This window comes from Gobius niger, assembly GCF_951799975.1.
Source record: "Gobius niger genome assembly, chromosome: 9".
NCBI classification, from domain to species: domain Eukaryota; kingdom Metazoa; phylum Chordata; class Actinopteri; order Gobiiformes; family Gobiidae; genus Gobius; species Gobius niger.
The window spans coordinates 22,701,384-22,727,647 of NC_136860.1; the positions used below are offsets into that span (position 1 = coordinate 22,701,384).

The window sequence follows — 26,264 nt, forward strand, 5'->3', positions numbered from 1 at the left end:
TCTTCTGAACTCCTCTTATGCCAATTTTTTCTTCTATAAAATTCTTCACAATACACAGGATATTTCATTCTACGTTTACTGATGTTTGGCTTAGAATTTATCTTATTGCTGAATACAGTAAAAGGTTAGAAGCGACGTGATTCATTTCTCTTGTAATTCAGCGGAGACAAAGCAGGACTCGGGGTGTGAAGAATGCAGGCGGTAATTCTTTTCGATGTTACACCCTCCTGCTTGTTGCACCGTGCATAACTCCCTCATTTGCATAGTGACTGTAGGTGTGAGCAGTGTGCCCACCAGGTGCAAATGTAGATGTCAAAAACGTCTTTGGAGATTGCACGCTGCGTTGCTGATTAAAGGACGCTGTGTGTGTGGCGTGAACAGAGCGATCGACTTGGATTTTGCACCTTCCATTCCACGTGCTTTGGAGCTCAGCCCAACCCAAACCCTGAAATTGTCTCATTGCCACCACCTCCCTCCCTGCTTATTGCATCCGTCTCATTACGACTGGCCAGTTCTTCGAGTCACTGGAAAACAAACATGAGGCGATCAGAGATGAGTTTTACATAGAGGGAGCTGGAAAATGATTGTAGAGTTAATTAGAAAGTCAAATGCGATGATGTGGTGTTGTGTGTGCGTGGGGCCTTGAGCGTTCGTCAAAGCAGGTCCCTTTAGACACAGGATCAGCGCCGTCAGTCCTGCGGGTGTTTGCATTAAGATGGATGATGGATGGATGCTCATTATCAGTTGATTCGAATGTGATTTTAGGAAAAAAATGCCTCATAGTGCAATTAAGGTTTTGAGGAAAAAAAAAAAAAAACACTTCTTAGCTCAGAGGGTGCTCAGGTTCATCTGCAGTTTATAGAGTTTAATCATTTTAAAGGGGCACTATGCAACTTTTTAATAAAAAAAAAAAAAAAAACTATTTTTGACCTTGTAGTGACTTTATAGGTGAAGCATGACACCTTTGCTTTCCCTCACAGTGGCGTCTATGATGTTCCAGAATCAATTGTTTTGGGGTTTCTGGACAGTTTTTGGTACGAACCCATAAAAACCACTGATCCTGGAGCATCATACAGGCCACTGTGAGGGAAAGCAAAGGTGCCACGCTTCACTCATAAAGCCACTGAGTCACTAAAGGTCAAATATATACAAATATTAAGATTTTTTGTTTTTTCACTTCAAAAGTTGCATAGTGCACCTTTAATAGAAGATGATTTGATGTATGCTTTTGTAATGCATTGAGGTTAGGTGTTTTTCTGGTTGAGGCATAGTTTAGGTTGAATGGTATGTTTGAGAACCACTGACTCTGGCAATTATGCTTTGATGCTGAGTGAATAGTATGTTTTATTAACACACAATGAGCATGTACAAGGGTCTGAGTGTAGTAAAAATGTCCTTATATGGAAGAGATTACTCTTCTAGAAACAAACTCTGTTAGGTGGTTTAATAAAAGACACCTTGAAATTATGAAAAACTGATCACTTTCACTGGTGGCGGTGATATTGAAGTGATTAGTGGTGATACTGGTGTGAAACAATTGTTTTGCATATTCATTATGCATTCTTACCGAATACCGCCTGTTACCTGGTGCTCATCGTGAGCGAGAATGACGCGCATAATGCCGTGTCACACTTGATCAGAAACAGACAGCTGATGAATGTACATTGAAGGTCAACAATCTGGGGAGGTTTTCCACTCTTGAGGGATGCCGAGAGCCATTTTTGGAAACGTTGTTCGTTCCTGTTTCCCCTGGCAACCAATCTGGCACAAAGACTGGATGATCTATGTCTGAAGGGATTTGGCCCCTGTGCACGTGAACACACACACACACACACACACACACACACACACACACACACACACACACACGCACACACACACACACACACACACACACGTGAGTGAGTGAGTGAGTGAGTGAGTGAGTGAGTGAGTGGGCTGACATGCGCGCGCTGCCAGGCAAACTCACTAATCCTAGTATTGTTGTTGGGAAGACCGGAGATGGATAGCACAGGGAAGAAAATATACATCAGCATATTTGGAGAACGGCTGTGCGGCCTACAGGGTCAAATAACAAGGTTTGGGATATTTAAAAAAAGGACTTTCTGTCGGATTGAATGAACAGAGCTGTATAGAGGTATCGTGCATCAAACCGGTAATACTTAATAATTACTTAATTAAATTACTTTGGCTTTGGCTGAGAAAGGTCAAAAGGAGAGATGTCAGTTAATATAGATACTGTACGTCTTTTGAGTTTGACGTTGTTGTTGTGTCTCTGCATAAACATTATCCTTAATTTCCTGAGAGGTTTTAGAATCCAGCTTGTATATGGTTTGCCTCATAGCAAAGCATTTCAGAGAATTTTGGACATTTGAACAAAAAACTTACTTTACATTTAAGAAAATGAATTAACAGCGCATTGAAAAAATAATCTCTATCACAATACTTAAACTTTCCTCTTAGATCCTGTCCCATTTAAAGATGAACATGAATAAGTCAGTGTTCCTCTATATCAAAGGAGTGCTCTTTTTACTGCTGTATTTCTCCATGTTCTCATTAGCACCTGCCATCTGTATTAGAATACAGTTCTGCTGATGCTTGCAATTTTAGTCACACACCCACTTCAAACGCACTCTGCCGATATAACCTTAAAGGGTTGGCAAAGATTGAAATAGATTGCTTTTCACAGTGACTTGCAACAACGATGTACCTGTTTATTAACATGAGTGCATTGACACAATGTTATGATGGCGTTATGCATGTTTTAGTGGGTCTATCCATCAAGACGTGTCCAGTGTACAGTAGAAACAAGGACATGGTGAGTTAGAAAGAGGAGATGAGAGGGGATGAATAAATGATGCCCTGTTGAAAGGCTCGCTGTATGTCTGTAGGGTTATCCACCGAGAGTCCCTAGTTTTAAACACACCAGCACACACACCAACGTGAGGATGGAGAAGGGGCGGGGGCGACACAGGCTCTTAGCCTTTTCCGAGGCACTTCTCCTGTCAGCACCGATCTTTCTCAATGCTCCTTGGTCTGTGCTAGGAGTAAGGGGGAAAAACGGAAGGGGTGAAAGCAGAGTCTAAGTAGAGGAAGGTGCGAAGGGACAAGCAAGCCTAGACATAATGAGAGAGAGAGAATAGCAAAAAATCAGAAAGGAGGGGGGTTTCTCATCCCATCTCGCTCTTAAAGACAGAGCGGATGAGAGTGGTGCTCTCATAGTGGCACCGCGGGCTCTGCTGCACATATCTGAAATTCTCGGACTCTTCTTTCAAAAAAAGTCAGTGCTTTCCTGGGGCAACTAACCAGGGAATCCTGCCATCTGTTGTGTCCAGGTGATCACTCCGTTTCGTAGGCTCATCCTCTGCGCCGAAAACAGGAAAGAGATGGAGGATTGGATCAGTTCGCTCAAGTCTGTCCAGTCCAGAGAGCACTATGAGGTATGTCCCTTTACTGATGTTTATGTTCACGCTGTGAGCTTGAGTACATGTGCATGTGTGTGTGTGCAAGAAAGAGAGAGCCAGGAAGTGTTAGAAGAACAACTGATTTATGTGAAAGCATTTTTTTCTACAACTTTCTCCTTGAGTGAATATTGGACAAGCTGAATATACAAGTTGTAAATGAAATGACAAAGATGTAATGCTGTGTGTCTTATAAGTGCTTTGGCTTTTATAAAGGGGCCATTTACATTTGAGCTATAATTTATGGGGCTACACACAGTGACGGGTGCTTCACTTATTGTGATTTCAAAAACGTAGAATAAATAACACTTAACACAATATATGTCTGTAAGCTGTAATGCAACCTGTGATACAGTTGAAAACTTTCTTTTTGTAAAACTCAAAGTCGTATTTATTGATGCAAATGGACAGGAAGTCATATAAGCCTGTTATCTCACCACATACAATGATTACACTCGTCATGGAGTGATTTCCAAAGTAAAAAGGCCATAATAATAGTGAGGAGACTTAATGGGCTGTATTCTGAGAAAGGCACCATTAAAACTCTCATACATCGCTGTCAGCACAAGATGTGCTAAATCTTGGCAATGTGTTGACAGCGAGGGTTTGTAGCAAGTGCAGCGAAAACTGCGTCATGCTCGTTAATGTGTTTTATTTGGGAGGGATTCTTATATAAGACCTTATCCCACACCCCTTTACTGCACTGCAATGCAGCAGCACCCCCAGAGCTGTCACTCCAGGGCCCCACAAATACACACATATGTTGCACAATGATGCATGTAGCACCCCTGCTGAGGTGGTCTGTGTGCTCCAACAGTCTGTCAGACCCAGTTCTGAGGCACCTGTTACCAGTGGACTTATAAAAGGAGCTGTATATAGGGGCTGCAGCAGCCACTGCAGACGCAACACCCACACTGTACTTTTCACCTCAGGTTCGCTGTTGCATCTCAGAGGAACGGCCCAATTATGTGAGAAGATTGAATTAACAACTTTTACACTTTTGCTGTCAACAAGTTCAGAATCACATCTTTATCACAAAACAGTCCTCAAGACACAAGTTGTTTTTACTGTGATTCTTCAAATCGGCACAAAAAGCAATTATCTTTTACTACTGAGACGCTTAAATAGAAAGAACAGCATTACAATAATTGTTTACTGAAGGAACACACTGATGTAGCTAGTACTTCTTATGAGAGCGTAAATCAACACGTCACTGAGCGAGGATCCGATTATGAAACAAAAAATATAAGCCAGCATATTAGTCAGAATGAATAACTCATTTTGATATTTTTTGGCAGACTGCACAGTTCAATGTGGAGCATTTCTCAGGGATGCATAACTGGTATGCCTGCTCTCATGCACGGCCAACGTTCTGCAACGTTTGTAAAGACAGTTTGTCAGGGGTGACTTCTCATGGCCTCTCCTGTGAAGGTAAGTCAAGATGATTGTTTTCATATATTTTCTTAACCTAAATCGATTTTCTAACTGGTTCTACTGGGTTGCTAATGCCGTGCAAAATCCTCGTTCATCCAAATGGGCCTATCGCTGAATCTGTATAAGAAAGAGACGTGAGCTGTAATTCTTTGGAGACCCACCAGTGTGTGTCATATGGTGTGTTGCATAAGTCCCCCAGATAGCAGCTGTTTACATTTTAATTTTGCATTTGCATCTTTCCAGTTTGCCAGTGCAACTGAAAAAAAAAAACATTTAAAAAAACATGACTCGAAAATGACGCTACATCTTCTCACCTCTGTGATAGAACAACAGGACTGATGGGCTGGTGTTAAGAGCGAGTGCAGGCAGCAGATCGAAATAATCTGCAGTAGCTCCCTGTCCGAAATTAGCCAGTGTTCCCTCGAGTGCGTGTGTGTGTGTGTTAGGTGTGTGGATGAAAGCCATGGCTCTCTCCACTCAAAGCTCATTATCCACTACAATTAGTGCCTCTTGTGCTGTGAGTGGGAGGCCAAAGAAAGCGGCACAGACAAGAGAAAGGACCAACTCGTTACAGGGCCACCTGAATACTATTATCTGCAATGATCTGCTCACGACAGAGAAACACTTAAACTCACAATAGCCTAGAACTCTCATAGGTTTCAGTTCTTCTCACCATTGTGTGGATTAATACAATAGAATAGCGTTTCTCAAACTGTGGTGCCTCAAGCGAATCACTAATCAGGCTCTTTGCCCCGTCTAGCCTCTGTTTGACGTTTATGTTAAGAATTATTTTAGAGCCTTAGTTGAGCCCTAGTTTAGCTTGTGACGTTCTCCCAATTTGGTCAGCCTCGTCATGCTCTGAGTGAGCGACGGAATAAAATCAATTGCAGTGAAGCGTGAACTGGCTCTAGCTTCTTCTTAAGAGCTGTTATGTGTAGCAATCGTGATCTTGGCTCTAAGAAAATAGGATTATTTTTTTGGCATACCTTAGTTTAGACTTTGTTTGGATCCAAAATCGACCTGTAAATTAACTCATTCCTAACTTTGCTAGCAAATTTGTTTATTTGTTGTAATTTTGATGTTTATGGCTTGCAGTCCATTTTTAAAATATTAACATTTTCTGAAATTTTTAATTTGAGGTTTTTCAAGCTGAAAAAATATAAGAAGTAAAAGCTACATATCTCACTTTGCACGTAATGAGTCTATCATATATTAGTTTACACCACTCATCCAGGCTACCTGCTATGCCCCTCATGATCTCCAATCCAGGTAATAACCAGGCCCCACCCTGCTTAGTTACTGAAATCTGACAGGATCGGCGCTCACAAGATGATGAGACCATATACCACCGTGCACAATGGCGTTAACATCAACACCTGATTGATACACATTTACATTTACAGATCTTTATACAACCTTTTAGTAACGTCATTTTCAGTCGCACACTCACTATCACGGCTTTGTTTAGCTGTAGCACCATCAGGTCGAACGTATGAGTCAGAGACAGATGCATGGAAGAGAAAGGAGAGGGATTATCAATGACAATTCGATTAGCTAAAGATGCTCAAATAGAAGGAGGAGTACATGCAGCAGTGGCAGAAAGAACAACAACGTCTCTATTAAACCACCGGCAAAACTGTTTCACAGCAATCAGCGTGGCTTAAATTTCCCCTTCGATTTCCTGCTGAGGATGCTCTGCTGTGATTGATTTATGTTATACCCCGCTCCCTAAACACCAAAACACAGCCTGAGTCTCGCTACCACAAATGTTCCCAGTCTAGCCATTAAGAGCCAGAGTTATCATGCCTTCCCCATTTTCCTAATGCTCTGCTAATGCACCATTATAGCGTTTTCCCTGAAACAAAGCAATGGCGTTGTATTTCTGGCTGTGTTGTCGTTAGGAGATTTTTTGGCGTGAGAGTGAATGTTGTTTGGTTTAATATGTGAAGTCTAAGCAGCATTATTCATGATTTCGTTGCTGTGACACAAGAACCCTTTCACGCTTTCCGCTTTGCATGTGGGATCGCCCTGATTCTTTCATTCTGCTGGTTGAGAAGGTTTATTTTGAGAATGTTCATGCAATATCTGCTTTGATTGCGTAATATTTGATATCACGCTAAATCATTTTCACAATTTATGTTCCTTTTTAGTTTAAACAAATATCTGAAGCAAATAGTTTCCTCATCAACCTGTGACAAAATCGAGACCTACGACTTAATCAGGACTAAATCAAATGTTTTGTGTAAATATGCTTGTTACTTACTTACTAAAATAAAACTGTCTAATCGTTATTGTCGCCTACTCTAAGTCCTTTCTATAATTAGATTCAGTACATCCACTGTGTCAATAATACATGTGCTACAGCTGCTATAGACTCAACATGTGACTGGATTAAGCAGTTGTCTTGAAGTTGTGCTTTAAGAGGCAGGAGCAGCAAGTACTTACACTGAAATGCAATTGGGGACATCTATTAACTATGTATTATTATTATTAACCACTGTGTTCAACTGAGCAACTGTCAAGATCATCAGCTGTTATGTTTCTTTGTTCTTAGAAATGATATGCCACACTTTGGCAGGGGGAGAAGGGTCTAAACGCAGTCGACGGAGGGACACGAGATCAGCTCCACTTTTCCACAGGAAATGATGTCACCTTTGCAGGACAAAACTAGCTTTAACTAATCCAGACTAACCCCAAACCTAACCCTAATCCTAACCTTAAAGAGACTAGATGCAAATTGGTCATTATATGCGCGCTACTGCCACCTCAGGTCTTATGCGTAACTGCAGTTTCTATATTAAGCTCGAGCATGATGGCACTTTCGAGTGACAGTGCAGGATTATAGAGGCAGTTGTGGTGAATAGATCTAAGCCCATTCTACATATTAGGACATGGCTGGAACATGTAGGGGGATGAAATACTTAGTTTTAGCATGTTAAAACTCTGTATAGTCCCTTTAAGGATAGTGGAGGTGACGTCATTTCCTGTGGAGGTCCGGAGCTCCACTCACTGACTCCATCGGCTGCGTTTAGACCCTCTTGTTGTTTTTTGATTGTTTTATTTACTGACCTGTAGTCTTCCTGTGGTCCTCATGATGAATTTACTTTTACATTAATTACATTATAAAAATAACCAACCAACCAATAAATCAGCGGTTCCATAACTTTTTACTCCAGGGGTTCTCAGCTGGTACCCAAAAGTGGCTCCGTTGACTATTTTCAATGGGTCACGAGCATCTGAAAAAGCTTCTGTTTTACATTCATACAGTGCTTTACAGTTTTGTCATAGCCTGTTTCGTTTTCGCAGTGTGCAAATTCAAAGCCCACAAGCGCTGCGCCGTCCGAGCCACCAACAACTGTAAATGGACAACACTGGCCTCCATAGGGAAAGACATTATCGAGGATGAAGACGGGGTACGTTTGGATTAGGTTTACAAATGCCACCGGTGTAGATTTCTAGCATGTAATTTTTGGTGTCTTTAGATTGCGATGCCTCATCAGTGGTTGGAGGGGAACCTGCCTGTGAGTGCCAAGTGTGCCGTGTGCGACAAAACGTGTGGCAGCGTGTTGAGGCTGCAGGACTGGCGGTGCCTCTGGTGCAAAGCTATGGTAGGACATCTGTTATCAGCGCATAAATCTAAAAAACACTTTCATCTTGTTAAATTATCTTCCAAATTATTTCCACTGACTAATCATGGTAATTATATAGTACATGTCCCAATGTGTTCATTCATTCAGTCAAATCATTTTATTTTGAGGATTTTTTCTTGGTCTTAGGACTTTTATGTTAAGCATTGTTGGGCAAGCAAGACATTCACAAAACAAAGTGCTGCATTTAAAATTTAAATCAATATGCAAAGCACAGAAATGAATGAAAGGAACACAGTCAGGAATTGTCAAGTGTGTATAGTGTGCTCAATTCTGAGAGATTTTTACATAATGGTAGCACAAAGACTTTAGGGGGGTCACTCTTCGCCCTCAATGAGGAATTCCCCGCCCGACACTTGTTCATCAATTTATAATCAGCTCTGGAAACGATCTCTCTCTGCAAGGGATTAAATGTCCTCTTTTCTCTCGGATTTGAGGTTTTCTTACCTAACCTTCACCTGAAATCAATCAAAAGTCTAGACAAAGGCTCATCTTTTTATTACACTGATGTCCACCTGTTAAAAACAATCTTACAAAACCAACATTTGAGAGAAAATTAACACATATACTGTTTTTTTTCTTTTCTTTTTCAATGCAGATACAGTATATAGATGATAAGCATATACATTTGCATATTTATAATGGATTTTTGACATTGTTTTAGGTGCACACGGCTTGTATGGAACAATATCCGCGCAAATGCCCGCTGGGTCAGTGTAAAGTCTCCATCATTCCCCCGACAGCGCTCAACAGCATCGACTCAGACGGTAAGCAGCAGTGACACCTGTGTAACCACCCCAGGGCCCAAAACCAATCTCTGTATGAGCAGTAATAAATGTCCCCTGAAAATGGGTTTCCAGACCATTTAGTCTGAGAGCAATTCTTGTCCGAACTTTCACCTCCATGTTGAAATTAAAGGCGACCATAAAGGAGCTTACTCGTCACTTTGCAGTAATTTGTTCAAGCTCTATGAGGATCATCCTAAAAATATGGCTTTTCATTTTTCTCAAAATGGATGTCCCAAAATGAAAAAGTGCCAAAGCATAATGCGCACACCCGTCTTATGATCAACAATTTCTTGAAAGACATTCATGATATATTTTTTTAAGAAATGTGTTTTTGTCCTCTCGATTTTATTTTATAACCCTGCATGTACTCATTACTATTATTCATTTTATTAATTCATTTATAAATCAGACATGATATGTGGCTGAAAAAGCATGTGAAAAAGGAAATCTTACCTGGCATGTTGTCTTACCTTTGCCAGGAGTTAAAAATAGCCCTGTGTGTCATGTGAGGAGGTGTGTGGACATGTGACCAGGAGGTAGAGGCTTCTTCTCCACCTGCACCGACACACAATCCGTGTGGCTTTCAATAAAAGTTTAAATACTGCACAACCACTCACAGTAATATGCAACAGATATGATTATAATGAAACTGTATGCACATTAACATGCATATTATTTATTATTATCTTCAAGGTATATGAATGTGTGTTATTTAAACAAAATATTACAAACTGTGATTTTCTTAAAACAGGCATATACGCATTTTTTCTCACCCCTTGAGTAATCCGTAGTATCAGCGCAAGGGAGAAATTGTTCTTGCAATTAGATCGTTCTCCGTCTAATTGGTGGATAGATTTAGCTTGACATGTAGGAAACAGCAGACGAGATGCTTCCCTTATCTCTCTCATTTATATTCACCGTCTCCACACGCATGAGTCCACTGCCCAACTGCAGGCTGAGGGAGTGGGGAGATGAGGGGTGGGACGGAAAGGAGGGTGGGGGGTTGCGGGAGAGAGTGGGATTGTAATTGGCTGAGCGGGGCATCAGACTGAAACACGTGCCTCAAGAGTCGTGACTTTCCCATCATTTTTTTCTCCTCTCCTCTCCTCAGCCTCAATCCCTCCTTTCTCTGACAGCAGCATCACACACACAAAAAAAAGAGAAAAAAAGTGGGCATCAGACATAGAGCTTAAGAAGGATATGAAGAAGAAAACAGAAACCCCCCCACTCTAGTACACTCACATACGGTGGAGCGTGCACAAAGCTGTCGGCGCTGTGGGGATGTGTACTGCGTAGATTACGCCGTGTGCATCAAACCCCTCTTGTTGTGTTACCTCAGTCAGATTAGCCTGTACGTTTGCGGGTGGTAGTGTGAACTGAACACGTGCTTTGGACATGTGCTGTTACCCCATGCATTATGTAGCCTGGATACTGAGGTTTATTTTGACGTCAGATACACGGATGGGTGTTGATTGTTGTTAATATGTAGTGTGTAAAGTGGCAGTTCTGCTGATTTGATGGCAACAGGTTTAGAGCCATCATTATCACATTGCATTAGCAGTTGTCGTGCTTACAACAGGCATTGATGTCTTACGTTTTTCCAAAGGCTTCTGGAAAGCTTCATGTCCCCCATCATGTGCCAGTCCTCTCCTGGTGTTTGTAAACTCTAAAAGTGGAGACAATCAGGGAGTAAAGTTCTTGCGACGTTTCAAGCAGCTCCTCAACCCAGCCCAAGTGTTTGACCTCGTGAACGGCGGGCCGCACCTTGGGTAAGGACTAATGCCAACTAAGCTACAGCTTTGCAAACTGTAAAGGAAAATCACAAAACACTGTGTGTGTGTTCATGTATTTCAGTCTTCGCCTCTTTCAAAAGTTTGACAACTTCCGGATCCTGGTGTGTGGAGGTGACGGCAGTGTAGGCTGGGTCCTGTCTGAGATTGATAAACTCAACCTCCACAAGCAGGTATTTCAATAAAATGCCACAAAAAAAACATATCATAGCAAAATACGGGCCCAGAACAACAATTTTCGTTACCATTGTTTTTGAAAACAAATGATCTGTATACAGGCGTATGAATAATCCTTGGGTGAATTTGAATTGATTAGAAGACATTATTTACTGAATAATAGACTGTATTTAAAAACACATACCCACACACGTACTTAAAACAAGTATAAATGTTAATACAAAAAAAATCTCCATCTCCAATCTCCACTACATAAGTGTTTTCGAACCAAAGCAGTTTATTTTTGGCATTGCAGCGTTCTGTCGATGTGTTACAGTGCCAGCTGGGAGTGTTGCCTCTGGGAACAGGCAATGATCTGGCACGAGTGCTGGGCTGGGGCCCATCTTGTGATGATGACACTCAGTTGCCCCAAATCCTGGAGAAGTTAGAGCGCGCCAGTACCAAAATGCTGGACCGCTGGAGCATCATGACGTATGAGATCAAGATTCCTCCAAAATACAGCTGCCCCACGACACCTGAGGGGGGCGACTGCCAGGTACGAACAAGAGCCAACGGTCTCAACTAGGCTTTTGTAGGATTTGTCTTCTACTAGTATTTTTTTTATGTTAGTAATAATTTTTTGTGGCACACATCAAGCAAAAATAATGCAAGGCCTTAAAGCACACTTCAAATAATGTATATCAAGCGTTTCAGAACACGCTTTACGTAAGACATGCCACAAAACTACTATAATTTACACTATTGTTTTGTGCTTCCTCTCCAGTTCCATATTTCAGCTTATGAAAACTCAGTTGCAGCACATCTTACTAAGATCCTGAACTCTGATCAGCACTCTGTGGTCATCTCCTCTGCCAAGTACGTACCTGGCACTTGCCATGCAGGCGGATCAAACCAACACATGCCATTTTAAAGGAATTGTGGTTTATTTTTTTTAATAGTATTTTTTCTTTTCTTTATTTAGGATCCTATGTGAAACAGTGAAGGATTTTGTCACCAAAGTGGGGAAGGCCTATGAGAAGAGCAGTGAAAATGCAGATGAGTGTGACAGCATGTCTCTCAAAGTACGTCGCAATAAGCATCTTTTATTGTTCATTTCTGCTTTTCCTCACTTCTTTGTATATTTTCATCAGTGTGCCATCCTAAATGAGAAGCTGGACTCCCTGCTCCAGACACTTCAGACTGAGTGCCACCCTTTGCCTCCGCTGCCCCACTCCACACCCCCCATCGTGGAGGAGGAGCCAGAGGAGGAGGAAGAGGAGGAAGAGGAGCCTAGTGAAGAAAGCCTGACCGAACTGAAGGAGAAGCTGGAACAGGAGGAGTCTGAGAAGGGAGCTACCACTTCACCTCATCAGATGTTCAAGAGCAGGGAGCAGCTCATGCTGCGGGCCAACAGTCTGAAGAAAGCAGTGCGGCAGATCATCGAACAAGCTGAGAGAGGTCAATACACGTATGCTTGGTCAATGGTTGGATTAGGGTGCATATATATATAAGGACTAGGTACAAACAAAAGCATTCAGGGGACATTATCAGGTTAGTGCAATACATTATTTTAAACAGATGGAAATTAGCCCATGGCTACAATCCGGTGTGGCGTGTTTACATGCATGAGTCTCATTTGTGTTCATTAACATGCACTATCCTGACCAAATAAAGAAACAAATAAAATAAATCAAGGCCAAATTTACTTATTTCTAGATTACGTTTTGCAGTGTTAAGCAGTGAAATGGCCCCAGTCTGATTCTAGTCTCTGGCTCAGGCTCCATATATATAACGAATATAAATATATAAAGAATCATACATCATATCTTACATACCTCCTCTTTTACAGTGGTGGACGAGCAGAACTCCCACACCGAGGAGACAGAGCTGCCGTCTCCACTGGAGTTCAGAAAAGACAGTGAGGAGGAGAACCGTGACAGCGAGAAAGATGAAGACACTAAGGACCTGGATGTGTTGCCATGTAAGTCTCTAATCTGTTATGTGACTTGTTTGCAATCCCTTTTATCAACTTGGCTCAAATGCATACTATTTCCATCCTGGGTTTGGTCCAAAGCATTTAACCTTTCCAACCTCATCTGCCTGATCTCCTCACATTGCCAGCTGGCATTGTTTTCAAGCACTTTGAACATAATTAATAAGGTGTGCGTTTGCCAGCTAACCTTTTATAGTAGATGCTCTAACACACATGCCTTCACAGAAAAACAATTCAGTCGATGGTGTTAAGCAAATGCAAAAACAAAGATACCAAGAGAAAACACATAAAGGACATTAATGCCGCCCCCTTGTGGACAATACCGTTATTGCAACACACTAAAAATGAACAGTGAATGGAAAAAGTGCTGCTGACGCAAATCATGTTTCCTGTCATAAATAAACTCAAGGATTAGTAGCTAAAGTACAAGCAGGAACTCTGCTACACCTCGTCTATATATATATAACTGTACTCTGTCTTAATAGTTTTGAATATGAAGTGTGTCAGAATTGCATCCATGATATTGTGGGCGCGTATGATTGTGCTTAAGCCACAGGATGTTTTATTGTCTTAGAAGCAGAAGTTCTTCCTGTTTATCATGGGGGCAGCTTCCTTCCATGCATTTTCCAGGCCATTGGGAAAGACTGGGGTATCACTTCTGTCGAGCGTCCTCAGGTTTCCTTGCTCTTTCCTGACCCACTCATGAATTCCATCTGCTTCGTGTCATAAAACCAACTACTAAATGGGGTCCCCTTCAATGTTCATAGATTTACTCTCTTACAAATGAATAAACAATAATTATGAACAAAATAATACAATTTACATATAAAGCTATATTTTTGTATGCAGCTGCCAAGAGTCCATGTTCCCCTACGGAGCGTAAAGTAAGCCGTAGCACCCAGTCGTACGGCTCTTTCACCATCACCCCCTTCACCACCAGCAAGGAGAACCTGCCAGTGCTCAACACCCGCATCATCTGTCCAGGTAACTAGACACAAACCAATAAGCAAAAAGCCTATTACATACTTTGAAGTGTAAGTATTTTTGGCAGCACGTTGTCCTTTTTGTTTGTTCCAAATACTCAGCATTTACTGCCCTCAAAACAAGCTCACAATGACAAGATTACCCACGGCTCAGCTCACCCTTGCGTGACATGTGTGTGTTTGTGTAGGCCTGCGGGCTGGTCTGGCTGCCTCCATCGCCGGTAGTTCCATCATTAGTAAGATGCTACTGGCTAACATCGACCCGTTCGGTGCCACACCCTTCATTGACCCTGACCTTGACTCACTGTAAGACTTTTATCTCTCCTAAACTTTTGTCCCAGCTTGTGTATAACCCCCGTTAAAATCTACACTTTTGTGACACTTTCTTATTCAGAGAGGGGTACATGGAAAAATGTGTGATGAACAACTACTTTGGCATTGGTTTGGATGCAAAGATTTCCTTAGAGTTCAACAATAAGCGGGAAGAGCACCCTGAGAAATGCCGGTGAGATAATAGCACATAAAGTTGACTGCTTTTGTTGTCATTTTGTTTCTGTTACTTTTTTTCAAACAGCAATTTTAAACAAGAATGATATATTTTCTGTATGTTAATATGTTTTTTTTATATCACATATTGCAGGAGTCGTACAAAAAACATGATGTGGTATGGTGTTTTGGGCACAAAAGAACTTCTCCAGAGAACCTACAAAAATCTAGAACAGAAGGTCCAATTGGAGGTGAGACCATAAAATGTGTTTTGTGATTTTATTTTTGAAATAAATTTATATTTTTTTGCTGAACTACTTTTACTTTTCTAGTGTGATGGTCAGTATATCCCTCTGCCAAGCCTACAGGGAATCGCAGTGTTAAACATTCCTAGCTATGCTGGAGGGACCAACTTCTGGGGAGGAACGAAAGAGGATGATGTGAGTGATGTGATGAGGCAAAATAATTAAATGTATTTATTTGTTTGTTTAACTCAAAACATGGTTTATTTTTAGGCTTTTATGTTTTAAGAATTAGCTTAAAAAACATTAAACAAATATTTTCTGTTGTGGTGCACAGAGTTCCAGTACCACTTTCCCCTTTGGTTAGCCCTGTTAGAACAGCCATGATCCCGGCTTAGCCTGACCCCGATGGCCTTGGGGTGCAGGGGGAGGCTCGGATAGAGAGATATGTGTGCTTGTTTGTTTAAGACTCAGAGGACACGGGCTGCTGAGGGACTAGAGTGTCAGTTTGCGCAGACACACACCCACACACAGCACACACAGTGATCCCTGGCAGAGGTTACCCTTGGACAAACAAATACTGTATGTGCATTCTTTGTTATGTAACTGCTATGCTCAAGAGGGAAAGATAAATTAGGGAGAGGACATTTTGTGAAATGCACTCATATTGGGTGATATGGCAAATAAAAATATAAATAAACACCAAAAAAATTACTTTTTTCAATTATCACATTTTATTTTTATTATGTTCAATCAAATATACCTTTTACAATTATGACTCGTAAACATAAACTTCAGCTAAAACAAAAACATTAATGCTATCCATTTAAGCAAAACCAGCTCAAAACCTGTCATTCTTTCATATAATTCTGACCTGTCCTTCACTTGAATATTAAACTATGTCTCTTATATGTTATGATGTCACGTGAACGCAGCTCATTAAAGTTTATGTCATTCATTTGAGGGCCAACTATTAGTAATGATCAAACCAAATATGTATTGCTGCCAGTTTGCCAAAGGTTTTTACATTGAAACTGACTTCATAAGTTTTGGAAATGTTGTTTTTCTAATGTTTGCTGCTCATCAACAGAAAATCCCACAAGAGTCAGACCTGCACTAAATGAAAGCTTGAACCCTTGACTTGAAGTAGACCTCGCTCTCTTTGTCGCTCTCTACATGATTTTACAAAATCGACTGTGACAATGTGCCCCATATGCGGGGCAAGTTGTCACAATGCGTGGGGTTGATTGTCATTATTGTTTTTAATGGAGTTTTTTATGTTAACTTGAAATTTGATAAACCAAATTTTAGAAATAAGAGGACGAAATTTGTTTCGAGTTCATGACACTCATTAGAAATAACTGTTGATTATTTTTCAAAATGCTCTATGAGGTGTGAAAGTTACAAGTTCACTAAAATGACTCAAACAAATGGCCTCCATATAAGCTAATGTTAAAATCATATTAGACACAAAAGAAAAAAATGTCCCACCATTTATTGCCCATGTGACAAATGACCCCTCAGTGTTTGTGACAAATGACCAACAATGTAAGCTAGCTAACAACTGGATTTAGCATGTTACCTTTAAAATGGCTAAAATTTAAGCTAACAGCTCTGTCTTTCAGATCAATGTCTTTTGCTTATGGCACTAACTAAAGGAAAGCTCTTACTACAGAAATAAACCAAACATTAAAGTTTGGAAGAAGGCATAAAAACAATTCAAGTGCGTCCTGTCCTCATGACTTTAGTCCAAGTGAGAAAATTATTATTGGAAGAGAAGAGGAATACCAATACATATATTACACATCAGTACCAGCGTACAGCGCCCTCTAGTGTGGCTATAAAAAGCAATGTGACAAATTACCCCACTGACAAATAGCCCTGGTCTCCCCTACTAGCCTTAAAATGTATTTTGTAACTCATTCCGTTACTTTGTCCAATCAGAGTACTGTATTCTGAATACTTTTGAATACTTTCACGTTGATTTACATGATTTAACATAGCACCAAACTGTTTCCCAGGTGTTATTGGTCTTTTCTTTCTTATTGTTATGAATATAAAACAGAAATTTTATGATTTTATGATGAAGTACTTCAATGTATTCCTTTGATTTTCAGAAAGTAATTATATTCTAAATACCCTCAAATGAAAGTAACTTAACCAGAATACCGTCAATATAAATGAGTATGTTAAATATGTATTCTAAACATATGTATTCCGTTACTACCCAACACTGGTTGGATGTAACATGTTACAGTGGAAAGAAGTTTCCCTCTAGTGGCTAAAACCCCACACAGCACAATTACAGTCAGAGTGGATCTCACACTCACTACAAACATGCTACAGGTCAATATCTACACATTTCTATCATATTCCCTATTATTCGAGCTGGCTAAAATAATGCTTTTAGATTGGAAACGATAAACGTTATGGTTAAAATATAGCTTTTAGATGTGTATGTGACACGACTGTAAACATGTACAGGATCTGATGGATTTTGTATGTTTGTTTTTTCCTTTAGATCTTTTGTGCTCCATCTTTTGATGATAAAATTCTTGAAGTTGTGGCTGTGTTTGGAAGCATGCAGATGGCTGTATCCAGAGTGATCAAACTACAGCATCATCGCATTGCACAGGTTTGGCCACATTTTGATAATACTGGTTCACTTAACTTCACTACATCTGCAGCTTCATGTCAAGATCATTTAAATGTTCCAGCCATGTCCTAATGTGTAGAATGAGCTCAGACCTGTTCACCACAACTGCCTCTAAAATCCTGCACTGTCACTCAAAGAGGTGTTACTTCGGGTCCGAAGTGCCGTCATGCGCGAGCTTAATATAGAAGCTGCAGTTACACATATGACCTGAGGTCGTAGTAGTGAGTATAAAATGACCAACTTTCCTTTAAATGTGCTTTGTAAATAAAATTGACATTGACATCGACATTGAGGCTACTGCATATATGCAACAAATCTAGGCCTGTATTTATTTTTTAATATGCTAGATTTCAACCTGATTTATTTCCAATTTGCGCCTACACTTAATATATGGGAAGTGGAATACAAATAGACGTTGATGATGTTTATTTTATTATCTGATTTTAAAAGGTTGCATTCACGTGACATCCCAACAATGTAAAGAGCCAAGACTTTAAAACTGAACTGTAGGACAGGTAGGAATTTCATGGCGGTAACTACGGCAAATGTCAAAAGGCAAAATTTCTAGTCTTAGTTTATTGCAAATTCCTGGGCCAATTCACATGAAACAAAAGCTGTCACAAAGTTCAAAGTCAGCTCTTCCATCACATATGAAGTATGGTCAAATATTGCCTCATAAAGGCGTCCAAAAGTGGTGACCACATTCAAAAACATACAGTGTGATGCCATAGAAATAATGTGGCAGTTTAGTGAATCCAATCAATAATGATCAGGGAAAACATTTGGAGATTTTCTTTTTGGAGATTTCTTTCCAAATCTTTTTCTCTCCCATAGAGTTGTATTGGCACCTGGCCTCCAAAACTGAAATAGAAACCCATAACATGAACACGGCCTATGTTTGAAGCAGCCGGAGGGGGAAAACAAATCCTTAAAGTGCATATGACCCTTTTTTTTTGTTTTTTTTGCTAAAACATATTAACACAATTATATTTAAGATTTTGCTATCATGTTTTACCCAGATTTCTTTACTTTGACCATTGTTGTGATTTGTATAGTTTCACTTCCTTATAGATACAGACGGCATCTCTGGAATCGCCCATATGGTCATGTTTGAAAACAGTTAAGGGGGAAAACTATTTGGAGAAAATCTAAACTTTCTCTAATTATTCAAAAACTGCTTTAGCAAATGCTGAATTATGAATGTGGTTTTCTACTAAATAAAGATAAAGAGACATGGGGAGGAGCAAAGTGGTTCAACAGCTCATAAATACACAACAAAAACTGAGAATGCTAACATAATGCTACATGTTAGCAAAATGCTAAGGCTAACACCAGCTAGCGCTTGCTATGACTGCTTCTACTGAACAATGTGCTGTGAATAAACATCCATATGGACCTGATTTAGACTTGGCTTTTTTGTATATAATAAATAAGTTCATATTTTGCCAGAAAATGGCTAAAAAGAGTGAAAAACTGTGTTTCCCAAAAGATTCTATTTTCCCCCTTGGCGAGGCCACGCCCCCTTCTGTGACGAGATGCCGTCTGTATCTATCCTGAACTTTCCATGACGGTCTAGAGGAAACCTTTTAATTAGTACATCAGTGATTAAGTAGTACACAGAGGGACCAGGAAGTGTTAATACCCTGAATCTCTTCAAATTGTGGGTTTGTTTATTAAGGTATTATTGTAGGTTAATTTGTGTAGTTATTAGGTTAAATTAGTAAAAATAAATTAGTAATATGATGTTGTTTTTTTGTAATAGAAAAGCAGTTTATACAATGTCAGTGTAAGACATGACCTCCGTAGTTAGTTTTTGATTTATGACAAAATATTTGTATATTGCTGAATATGTATCTGTATATATGTTATGTGTGATTGTTCTAGTGTCGAACGGTGAAGATCACAATCCTGGGAGACGAGGGAGTTCCCATTCAGGTGGATGGCGAGGCTTGGATCCAACCTCCAGGCGTTATCAAAATCCAGCACAAGAACCGCGCTCAGATGCTCACCAGAGATCGGGTAAGCGCTTCAGACACAGGCAGAGCCCCAAACAGATAAGATGCTTTGAAAAGGGCAGAGCTAAGTATATATTCTGCTCGGTGCATAACATTTGTGTCCCATTTGTGTCCTTGAATGCAGGCGTTTGAAAACACGCTGAAGTCTTGGGAAGATAAGCTGAAGTACGATAAGCCACCGCTGCGACCTCACCTTTATCCACAACAGTCAGTGGATTTGGCGACAGAAGAGGAGGCGACACTGGTGCAGATGTGTGCCCGGTCTACAGAGGAGCTCATCACAAGGCAAAAATAATACTGAATACATTATTGAAGCCGTTTTATATTGAAATAAAATAAATAAATAATATGACATGATTTTTCTCTTTTTAAAGGATTTGTGAAGCTGCCAAAACCAATGGGCTTTTGGAGCAAGAGCTGGCTCATGCTGTTAATGCGGCATCTCACGCCATTAACAAAACACATCCAAAGTTTCCAGAGGTTTGATACCAAGCATGCTTATCAAGTGTTTTTATTTCAATATTATTACTTACACATGTTTATTTATGTACTCCATATAGAACCTTACCAGGAATACAGCTATAGAGGTTGCCAGCACTGTCAAAGCCCTCTACAATGAGACTGAATCGCTTCTTGTGGGACGAGTGTCACTGGTAAGTTTTTACAGAACAACCGTATTATTTCTACTAAGTGTTACCATTAACATGTGTTGCCTACAGCAACTAGATCCTCCAGAGGAGGAGGAGCTGTCCAGTGCACTCCAGAGCGTGGAGTTAGAGATGGGGAAACTAGGAGAGATTACTTGGCTTTACCACATCCTGCAACCAAATGATGAAGAGGTAAATAGCTGAACAAACATGCAAATAGTCCAGCCTTTAATGCACATACTATAAACTTATGTTTATTTCTTAAGCTTAACCCCCTTCACGGCAGAGCTGAGTAGCTAAATGAAAGGCTATAGGTTGACTGTGCTTATGTACCAGGACCACTCTCTGGGTTACGGCAAGAGGAACAGTCGCTCCAGCATGTTTCGTATAGTGCCCAAGTTCAAGAAGGAGAAAGCTGCCAAAAAGACCAGTCCTCAGTCAGGTACAGCCCTGTTCACTTTGACCAACACAGTGAAAGCCATTTTTAACTTTTTTCATACTTTTTATACTCCTCTTGTTGTTAAAATAAAGTCATAATACATAACGGGGCGAATGAAATTTGTAATGATAATGAATTTCAAATTGCTTCAACATATATAGAAGAAACTAGGATTATTTGACATGCAGCCAAGTTACGGTTTATTCCCTACCAGAAAAAGGTTTTATCTGTTTGGGCATTTTGTCCTGCAGTGGTGAAAACATAGGCGTGGCCTCTCCTCCTTCTGTTTGTCCAGATATGTGTTAACAGTATGCATGCCATGAACCATCCTGGAATGATCTTTGGCCTCTGTCAAATTCCTCCCGCTGCCAGCGCTGCTTCCCTCTTTTCCCTCTAGTTCCCTTCTGAAGCTTTTCATTGTTGATTTATCACAGTTGGATGTGAGGATATATTGTCAGTATGTTCAGTGTGTGTGCGTACCTACCTGGGAGGCGGTCTGAGCCTCTCTCTGCTCTACCCTCGTGTGTGTGTGTGTGCGTGTGTGTGTGCTGATGCGTGCACAGTGGAGCGATGGGGCACAGAGGAGGTGGGCGTCTGGCTGGAGCAGCTGAGCCTCGGAGAGTACAGAGAAACCTTCATTCGCCACGACATCCGCGGTTCAGAGCTGCTGCACCTGGAAAGGAGGGACCTAAAGGTACGGACATTACAGTTGTGTTAGTGTGAACCTAGCCCTCTGACCTATGATCACTTTTCTCTCTGTCTGAGTATCTCTGTCACCCTAAAGACCGCTTTGATACTTCTTGTGCTGCATTGCTCTGCTTGGCTTTTCTATCGCTTGATCAAATGAACTGTAACTAACACTGTTAAAATGGGACAATTCAAAGTCAGGGTAGTGACAGAGATCAAAACACACCCAAAGGTAGGTGGTGAGGCAGGGGTTGTATATTTATATGCCAAATATAAAACTGCAAAACCTCACTGAAATGTACTCATAGACAGTTTTGTTTTGTGAGAAAAATCTGGTTTCTGTTTTATGGAATTGAAACACATGTTTAGCAAAGTTACCGTATGCAACAAGACTTTGAAATTAAGTTTTTACATCATGTGTACAATCTTCAGTGAAGATTCTTTGGTCGTTTTCTGTAGTTTCAACTGGACAGTTCCTGTACGACTGAGAGCATACACAGACAGTGTAAACAATGTCTAACAGAAGTGAAAAGTAGAGTTTTGATGTGTCCTTGAAGTGATGTGTTTGCTCCCTTTAGGATCTGGGGATTTCGAAAGTGGGTCATATGAAGAGAATTCTCCAGGGAACTAAGGACCTGGCCAAAGCCTCGATGATAGACCTCTAAACCTGAGCAGAAGCTCCAGCAGAGGGAGCCCAAGAGTTCCCCAACATCAGTGGACGGTTTGCAAACTAACGTGGGTGAAGATTGAAGATACTGGAGGATTTTTTCGCCTTGTGGTGACAACTGTTGTGAAGCAGTGAACAAAAATATAGTAGTAGTTTTGCTTTGGTGCCAAAATAACAGACAGAAATGGTGTAGGAAAAGAAAGTTACTTCAAAATAAATAAGCCATTCATGGTCAACTCATAGAATATAATCAGTTATGCAACAAACCATACAGTGGCAGACAGTGTGTTTTCTAACAACACTGTAGTAGCATAAGCAAGACTTCCATGACTTCTGTCCGGGAGGTGAAGTTTCCATTCAGTCCAGTTGAAAGATGTGATCTCTGCCTCAAATATATTCAGTTCAGTGTGAGTGGATTTGCTGCCTCATGATATTGCAGGTGATTTTCTGCATATTTGATGACACTGTCGTTGAGTGCTGTCTAACACAGTGGGTTATGGCTGCATGCTGTAATTGCTTAATATGTTTAAGTGCATGATTTGTGACTTGATTTTTTTTTTTTTGTGCAGAGTACACTTGAATATCTTTTATTTTAGGACTTAAGTATTACAATGCCATAAGTTATTTCTGACAGCATCATCTGTTCTAAAGCAGACGTTTAGATATTATTTATTTTATTTGCATGACAAAACTGTGTCAAAGCTCTAGGCTATGTCAAGTGCCACATATCGGGTCATTCAGTATATTGTAAAATGTGCTTTACACCTAGTTAAACTTATTCAAGTTTTAGCATTTTGCTGAGATATAAATATATGGAGTTAACTGTTTGACACGTCTCTGTGGATGTGAGTATTCGTACCAAAGTGAATGTCAGTTGGATCACAGTGCGACTCTTTGCTCAATCGGCCAGTAGATCCTAGGTGTTATTCCATCAGGGTTGTGTGGAGTTGGAAATAGAAGAACTAATGGAAGTAGTGATACAGTTGGTCTCAAGCCAACTTTTTATATTATAGGAATGTTTTTTAAGAAATACTTATGGCACTTTTTACTTCTTGCATTATGCAAGTACAAATCTTCATATTATCGCACACAATTGACAGTTCAAACTTTTGGCAACAGTATTTAACACTAACGTTGATGGAAATAAAAATTAGATAACAGTTTTATCTGATACAGCGGTTGACCTGCATCTTACAAAGTTTTATCCAAGTGCAGCTTTATTTCTTGCAAACTAAAAACACAGAATAGGCTGAACAATAGTTTCTTTAAGAATGGTGGCATTACAGGGTATATATTTCTAAATGTCACGCTTTATATAAGTATATTTGCACTGTATATAAACAGTACTCCCAGGCCCAGTGTATGCAAATACAATGTTTGTAAGTGTAGTAGTTCTTGCATTTGTACTAGTTTGCAGACATAGCATGCATTGTCGACAGCCTACACATTTGATTGTGTATATTGCACCATAACAATTGTGTGTTGTTCATTTGGTTCTAATCTTGTAAATGATGATGCTGTGTTTTAATAATGGTGCAATATTTGATCTATTGTTTTGATACGTCTTTACAGTTTTCTGAAATTTCTCAATGGAGGAAAGGTTTTGTACTCATGCTTCTCAAAAACAGAGGGTTCAGAAGCAAGCTACTAAATAGACTGCTTTTTCTTATCGACTCCAGATCTCTTCCAGAAATTCCCTAATATGTAGTTTCACTACTCTGTGCTTCCAATATAATACACTAAAAGTTTAGTTTGTGAGCTGTGAGGGCAGATTTGACTGTTGTCTTAAAATGTATCTTTATGTTACTATGCCTACTTTATGCGTAGGTGAGTGTGCAGCAGTGGCATAATTTAGCAGCAGTTAACAATTATATTTGTAGAGTTTATCTTCATACTTTTGTTGGTCCTGCTTTTAATTCCATCTTGCTAAAGTTTTTATCAGTGTAGCTCTGCTTTTGGCCTTTTACTATGTAATTTAACCACTTTGTAGCATATTCTAATTTCTAACAACTACTACTAACCTATCCCCCCTTTTATAAGAATGTGAAGGTCTGAGTAGTTTTGTCATTTCAAAAACACATCATTATAGCGTCACTTTGTAAAGTTTTGCATTAATATTCATAAACGGAGCCTGTATTGGACCTTAGAAAGCTGACTGAAGACAGTTAAGTATAATAAAATGTTTTACCAACTCATGATAATCATTACAGTAGATGCCTTTTTCTAGCCAATAATGAATACTGACATTTTCCAGAGAGGAGCCTTTATAAATATGTGCTTTATGTGAAGCAGTCGTGGAAACTGCTTTGTGCTGCCTTGTTTTGCGATTTTCATCAATTTTAATGTCCACATGCCAAACTTAAATCCAGATAGATTATTTCAAATTGTCTGATTCTGTTTTGGACATGTTGTCCAACGTCTGCCAGAGTTTTGGGATCATTTTGGAGGTTATTTTGTAGGTAGTGAGGTAGCCACCACGCACCCTTGCTGTTCTTTCTAGTGGTCTTTAATGCTGCAAACTGCCTGGTTTTCGAGAAACCAATAAACTCATGCAAGATTCTCAACAACAGGATAATTACTCATAGTGTTTGATACGATTCCTAAAGTGATGGGAGAAAAGTGAGTTTCATTTGTTTACATTATGTTTACAATGGCACAGTTTAATTTGTAAGAATATATGTGTAAGTAAACAATATTTACATATTTATTGCGTAAGGTTTAATGATTTGACGTGTGTTGTGTTTTTCACGTTTGGAATATATTGTTACACTTGTCACCTGTAATACTATCTGGATGATTTTTTGGAAAAGTAGTTGATCATTTATGACTACTATAAGTGACTGTTTTCTGTGCCTTTTTATTGTTAGAATGCATGGTTATAACTATTTATTACAATTTGGAGTCACCAAGATGTGTATTTTTGTATTCTGGATAATAAATAAATGGTTCAGCTTTTGTTGTACATTTGAAGGTGCCTCAGAGACAGGCGACCAATTCATATCTTCTTCAATAAAACAAAATATCAATGCAGCATCTTTTTTAGTGACATATTGAAACCACATTTGTGATAATATATTTTTGCACAGCATGCATGTGCTTTGAACTTTTATCACATTGAACTTATCCTCTACCCAATGCTAGTTAAAAGCAAGAGGCTAATGATCTCGAGCAGATGTTTTCTAGCTTTGGTCTTTATGACAAAGCTCAAACAAGATTGACAACACTATTCAGCCTATATTCAGTGTTTGGTTAAAAAATAATAATCATATTTATAGCACATTCCTACCTCCACTGGGCACAAACCGCTTTGCATCAAGGATTCACCATTCACTGTGGCCCAACAATCTTTTTCTTTAAAGGCACACTGTGTAACATTTTGGATGTACTGTTGGCAGCTATGCAAAATGCTCCAAATGATCTGCAGCTTGGATATGGAGGATGAAACTTGAATCATATATTTGGCTGCTTTTAGTCAGTCAACATCTCCATTAGATGAGCTGGAAATGTTCCCGCCCACAGCAAATGCACATTCGTTTTATAGGTATTTTGCAACAATAAAAATAAAATAAACGCTGTTTTCTTCTGAGCATCTAAACAAAATTAGAAATAAACATAGGCTTGCCAGTCTGATTTGTAAAGCCAGAGGTCAGGGAGCAGCACAGTTTCTTGAGTCAGTGGCTGGTCATGCAAAGAAATGGAAAAGTCAGACATCAAAATGAACCTATTCACTGCTCACTATTGCATTCCTTGTACCAGATGGGGCAGCACTGCAGGGATTCAGACAAGTAGAGTGCCACACAGTAATGTTCATTATAAGTAAATACAAAGTTGTTGTTTTTTTTCCATTGCAATATCTTAATCAAAAAGGCAAAACAAATGACAACTAAAAAGGTAAAGCAACACACAACATACAGTAAACTTTGTAGTGCAATAACAATAATGAGGTAATCAGTTATTCAGATACTTTGTCACATAGGTACTCAGTGATTTTAAGAGACTTACAAGGACATCGATTCAGGAGCAATATGATTTGAGATGATTTAATCCGGCCCATGCCCTGTAGAGCATAAATTCCAGAGTATGTCAAAAAAAAAAGTAAGTCTCTAGCCCATTCCTGTGCGGAGTTGTGAATTTTTAAAGAATAACCAGAATGCTCATTCTAGCCACTAGGGG

General features: G+C 39.8%; 1 protein-coding gene across 2 annotated transcripts in view; it reads left to right on the forward strand.

Annotated features, from left to right (window-relative positions):
- dgkh (diacylglycerol kinase, eta) overlaps positions 1–25,053 on the forward strand; it is a 38,286-nt gene extending 13,233 nt beyond the window's left edge. The window contains exons 6-31 of one of the 2 annotated variants that reach the window (XM_079563561.1): positions 3,336–3,440; positions 4,760–4,892; positions 8,202–8,308; positions 8,378–8,503; positions 9,207–9,309; positions 10,937–11,099; positions 11,185–11,293; positions 11,614–11,832; positions 12,061–12,152; positions 12,259–12,358; positions 12,428–12,734; positions 13,126–13,257; positions 14,119–14,253; positions 14,441–14,558; positions 14,647–14,757; positions 14,893–14,989; positions 15,071–15,178; positions 17,502–17,615; positions 19,521–19,655; positions 19,776–19,936; positions 20,026–20,131; positions 20,212–20,304; positions 20,371–20,490; positions 20,635–20,740; positions 21,301–21,431; positions 22,003–25,053. In XM_079563561.1, coding sequence (XP_079419687.1) covers positions 3,336–3,440; positions 4,760–4,892; positions 8,202–8,308; positions 8,378–8,503; positions 9,207–9,309; positions 10,937–11,099; positions 11,185–11,293; positions 11,614–11,832; positions 12,061–12,152; positions 12,259–12,358; positions 12,428–12,734; positions 13,126–13,257; positions 14,119–14,253; positions 14,441–14,558; positions 14,647–14,757; positions 14,893–14,989; positions 15,071–15,178; positions 17,502–17,615; positions 19,521–19,655; positions 19,776–19,936; positions 20,026–20,131; positions 20,212–20,304; positions 20,371–20,490; positions 20,635–20,740; positions 21,301–21,431; positions 22,003–22,089 — 3,318 coding nt within the window. In that variant the 3' untranslated portion in view covers positions 22,090–25,053. Of the gene's footprint in view, positions 1–3,335; positions 3,441–4,759; positions 4,893–8,201; positions 8,309–8,377; positions 8,504–9,206; positions 9,310–10,936; positions 11,100–11,184; positions 11,294–11,613; positions 11,833–12,060; positions 12,153–12,258; positions 12,359–12,427; positions 12,735–13,125; positions 13,258–14,118; positions 14,254–14,440; positions 14,559–14,646; positions 14,758–14,892; positions 14,990–15,070; positions 15,179–17,501; positions 17,616–19,520; positions 19,656–19,775; positions 19,962–20,025; positions 20,132–20,211; positions 20,305–20,370; positions 20,491–20,634; positions 20,741–21,300; positions 21,432–22,002 lie in introns of those variants that run through there. The other variant, XM_079563560.1, reaches the window with a different exon arrangement.
- The last annotated feature ends 1,211 nt before the right edge of the window (positions 25,054–26,264 follow it).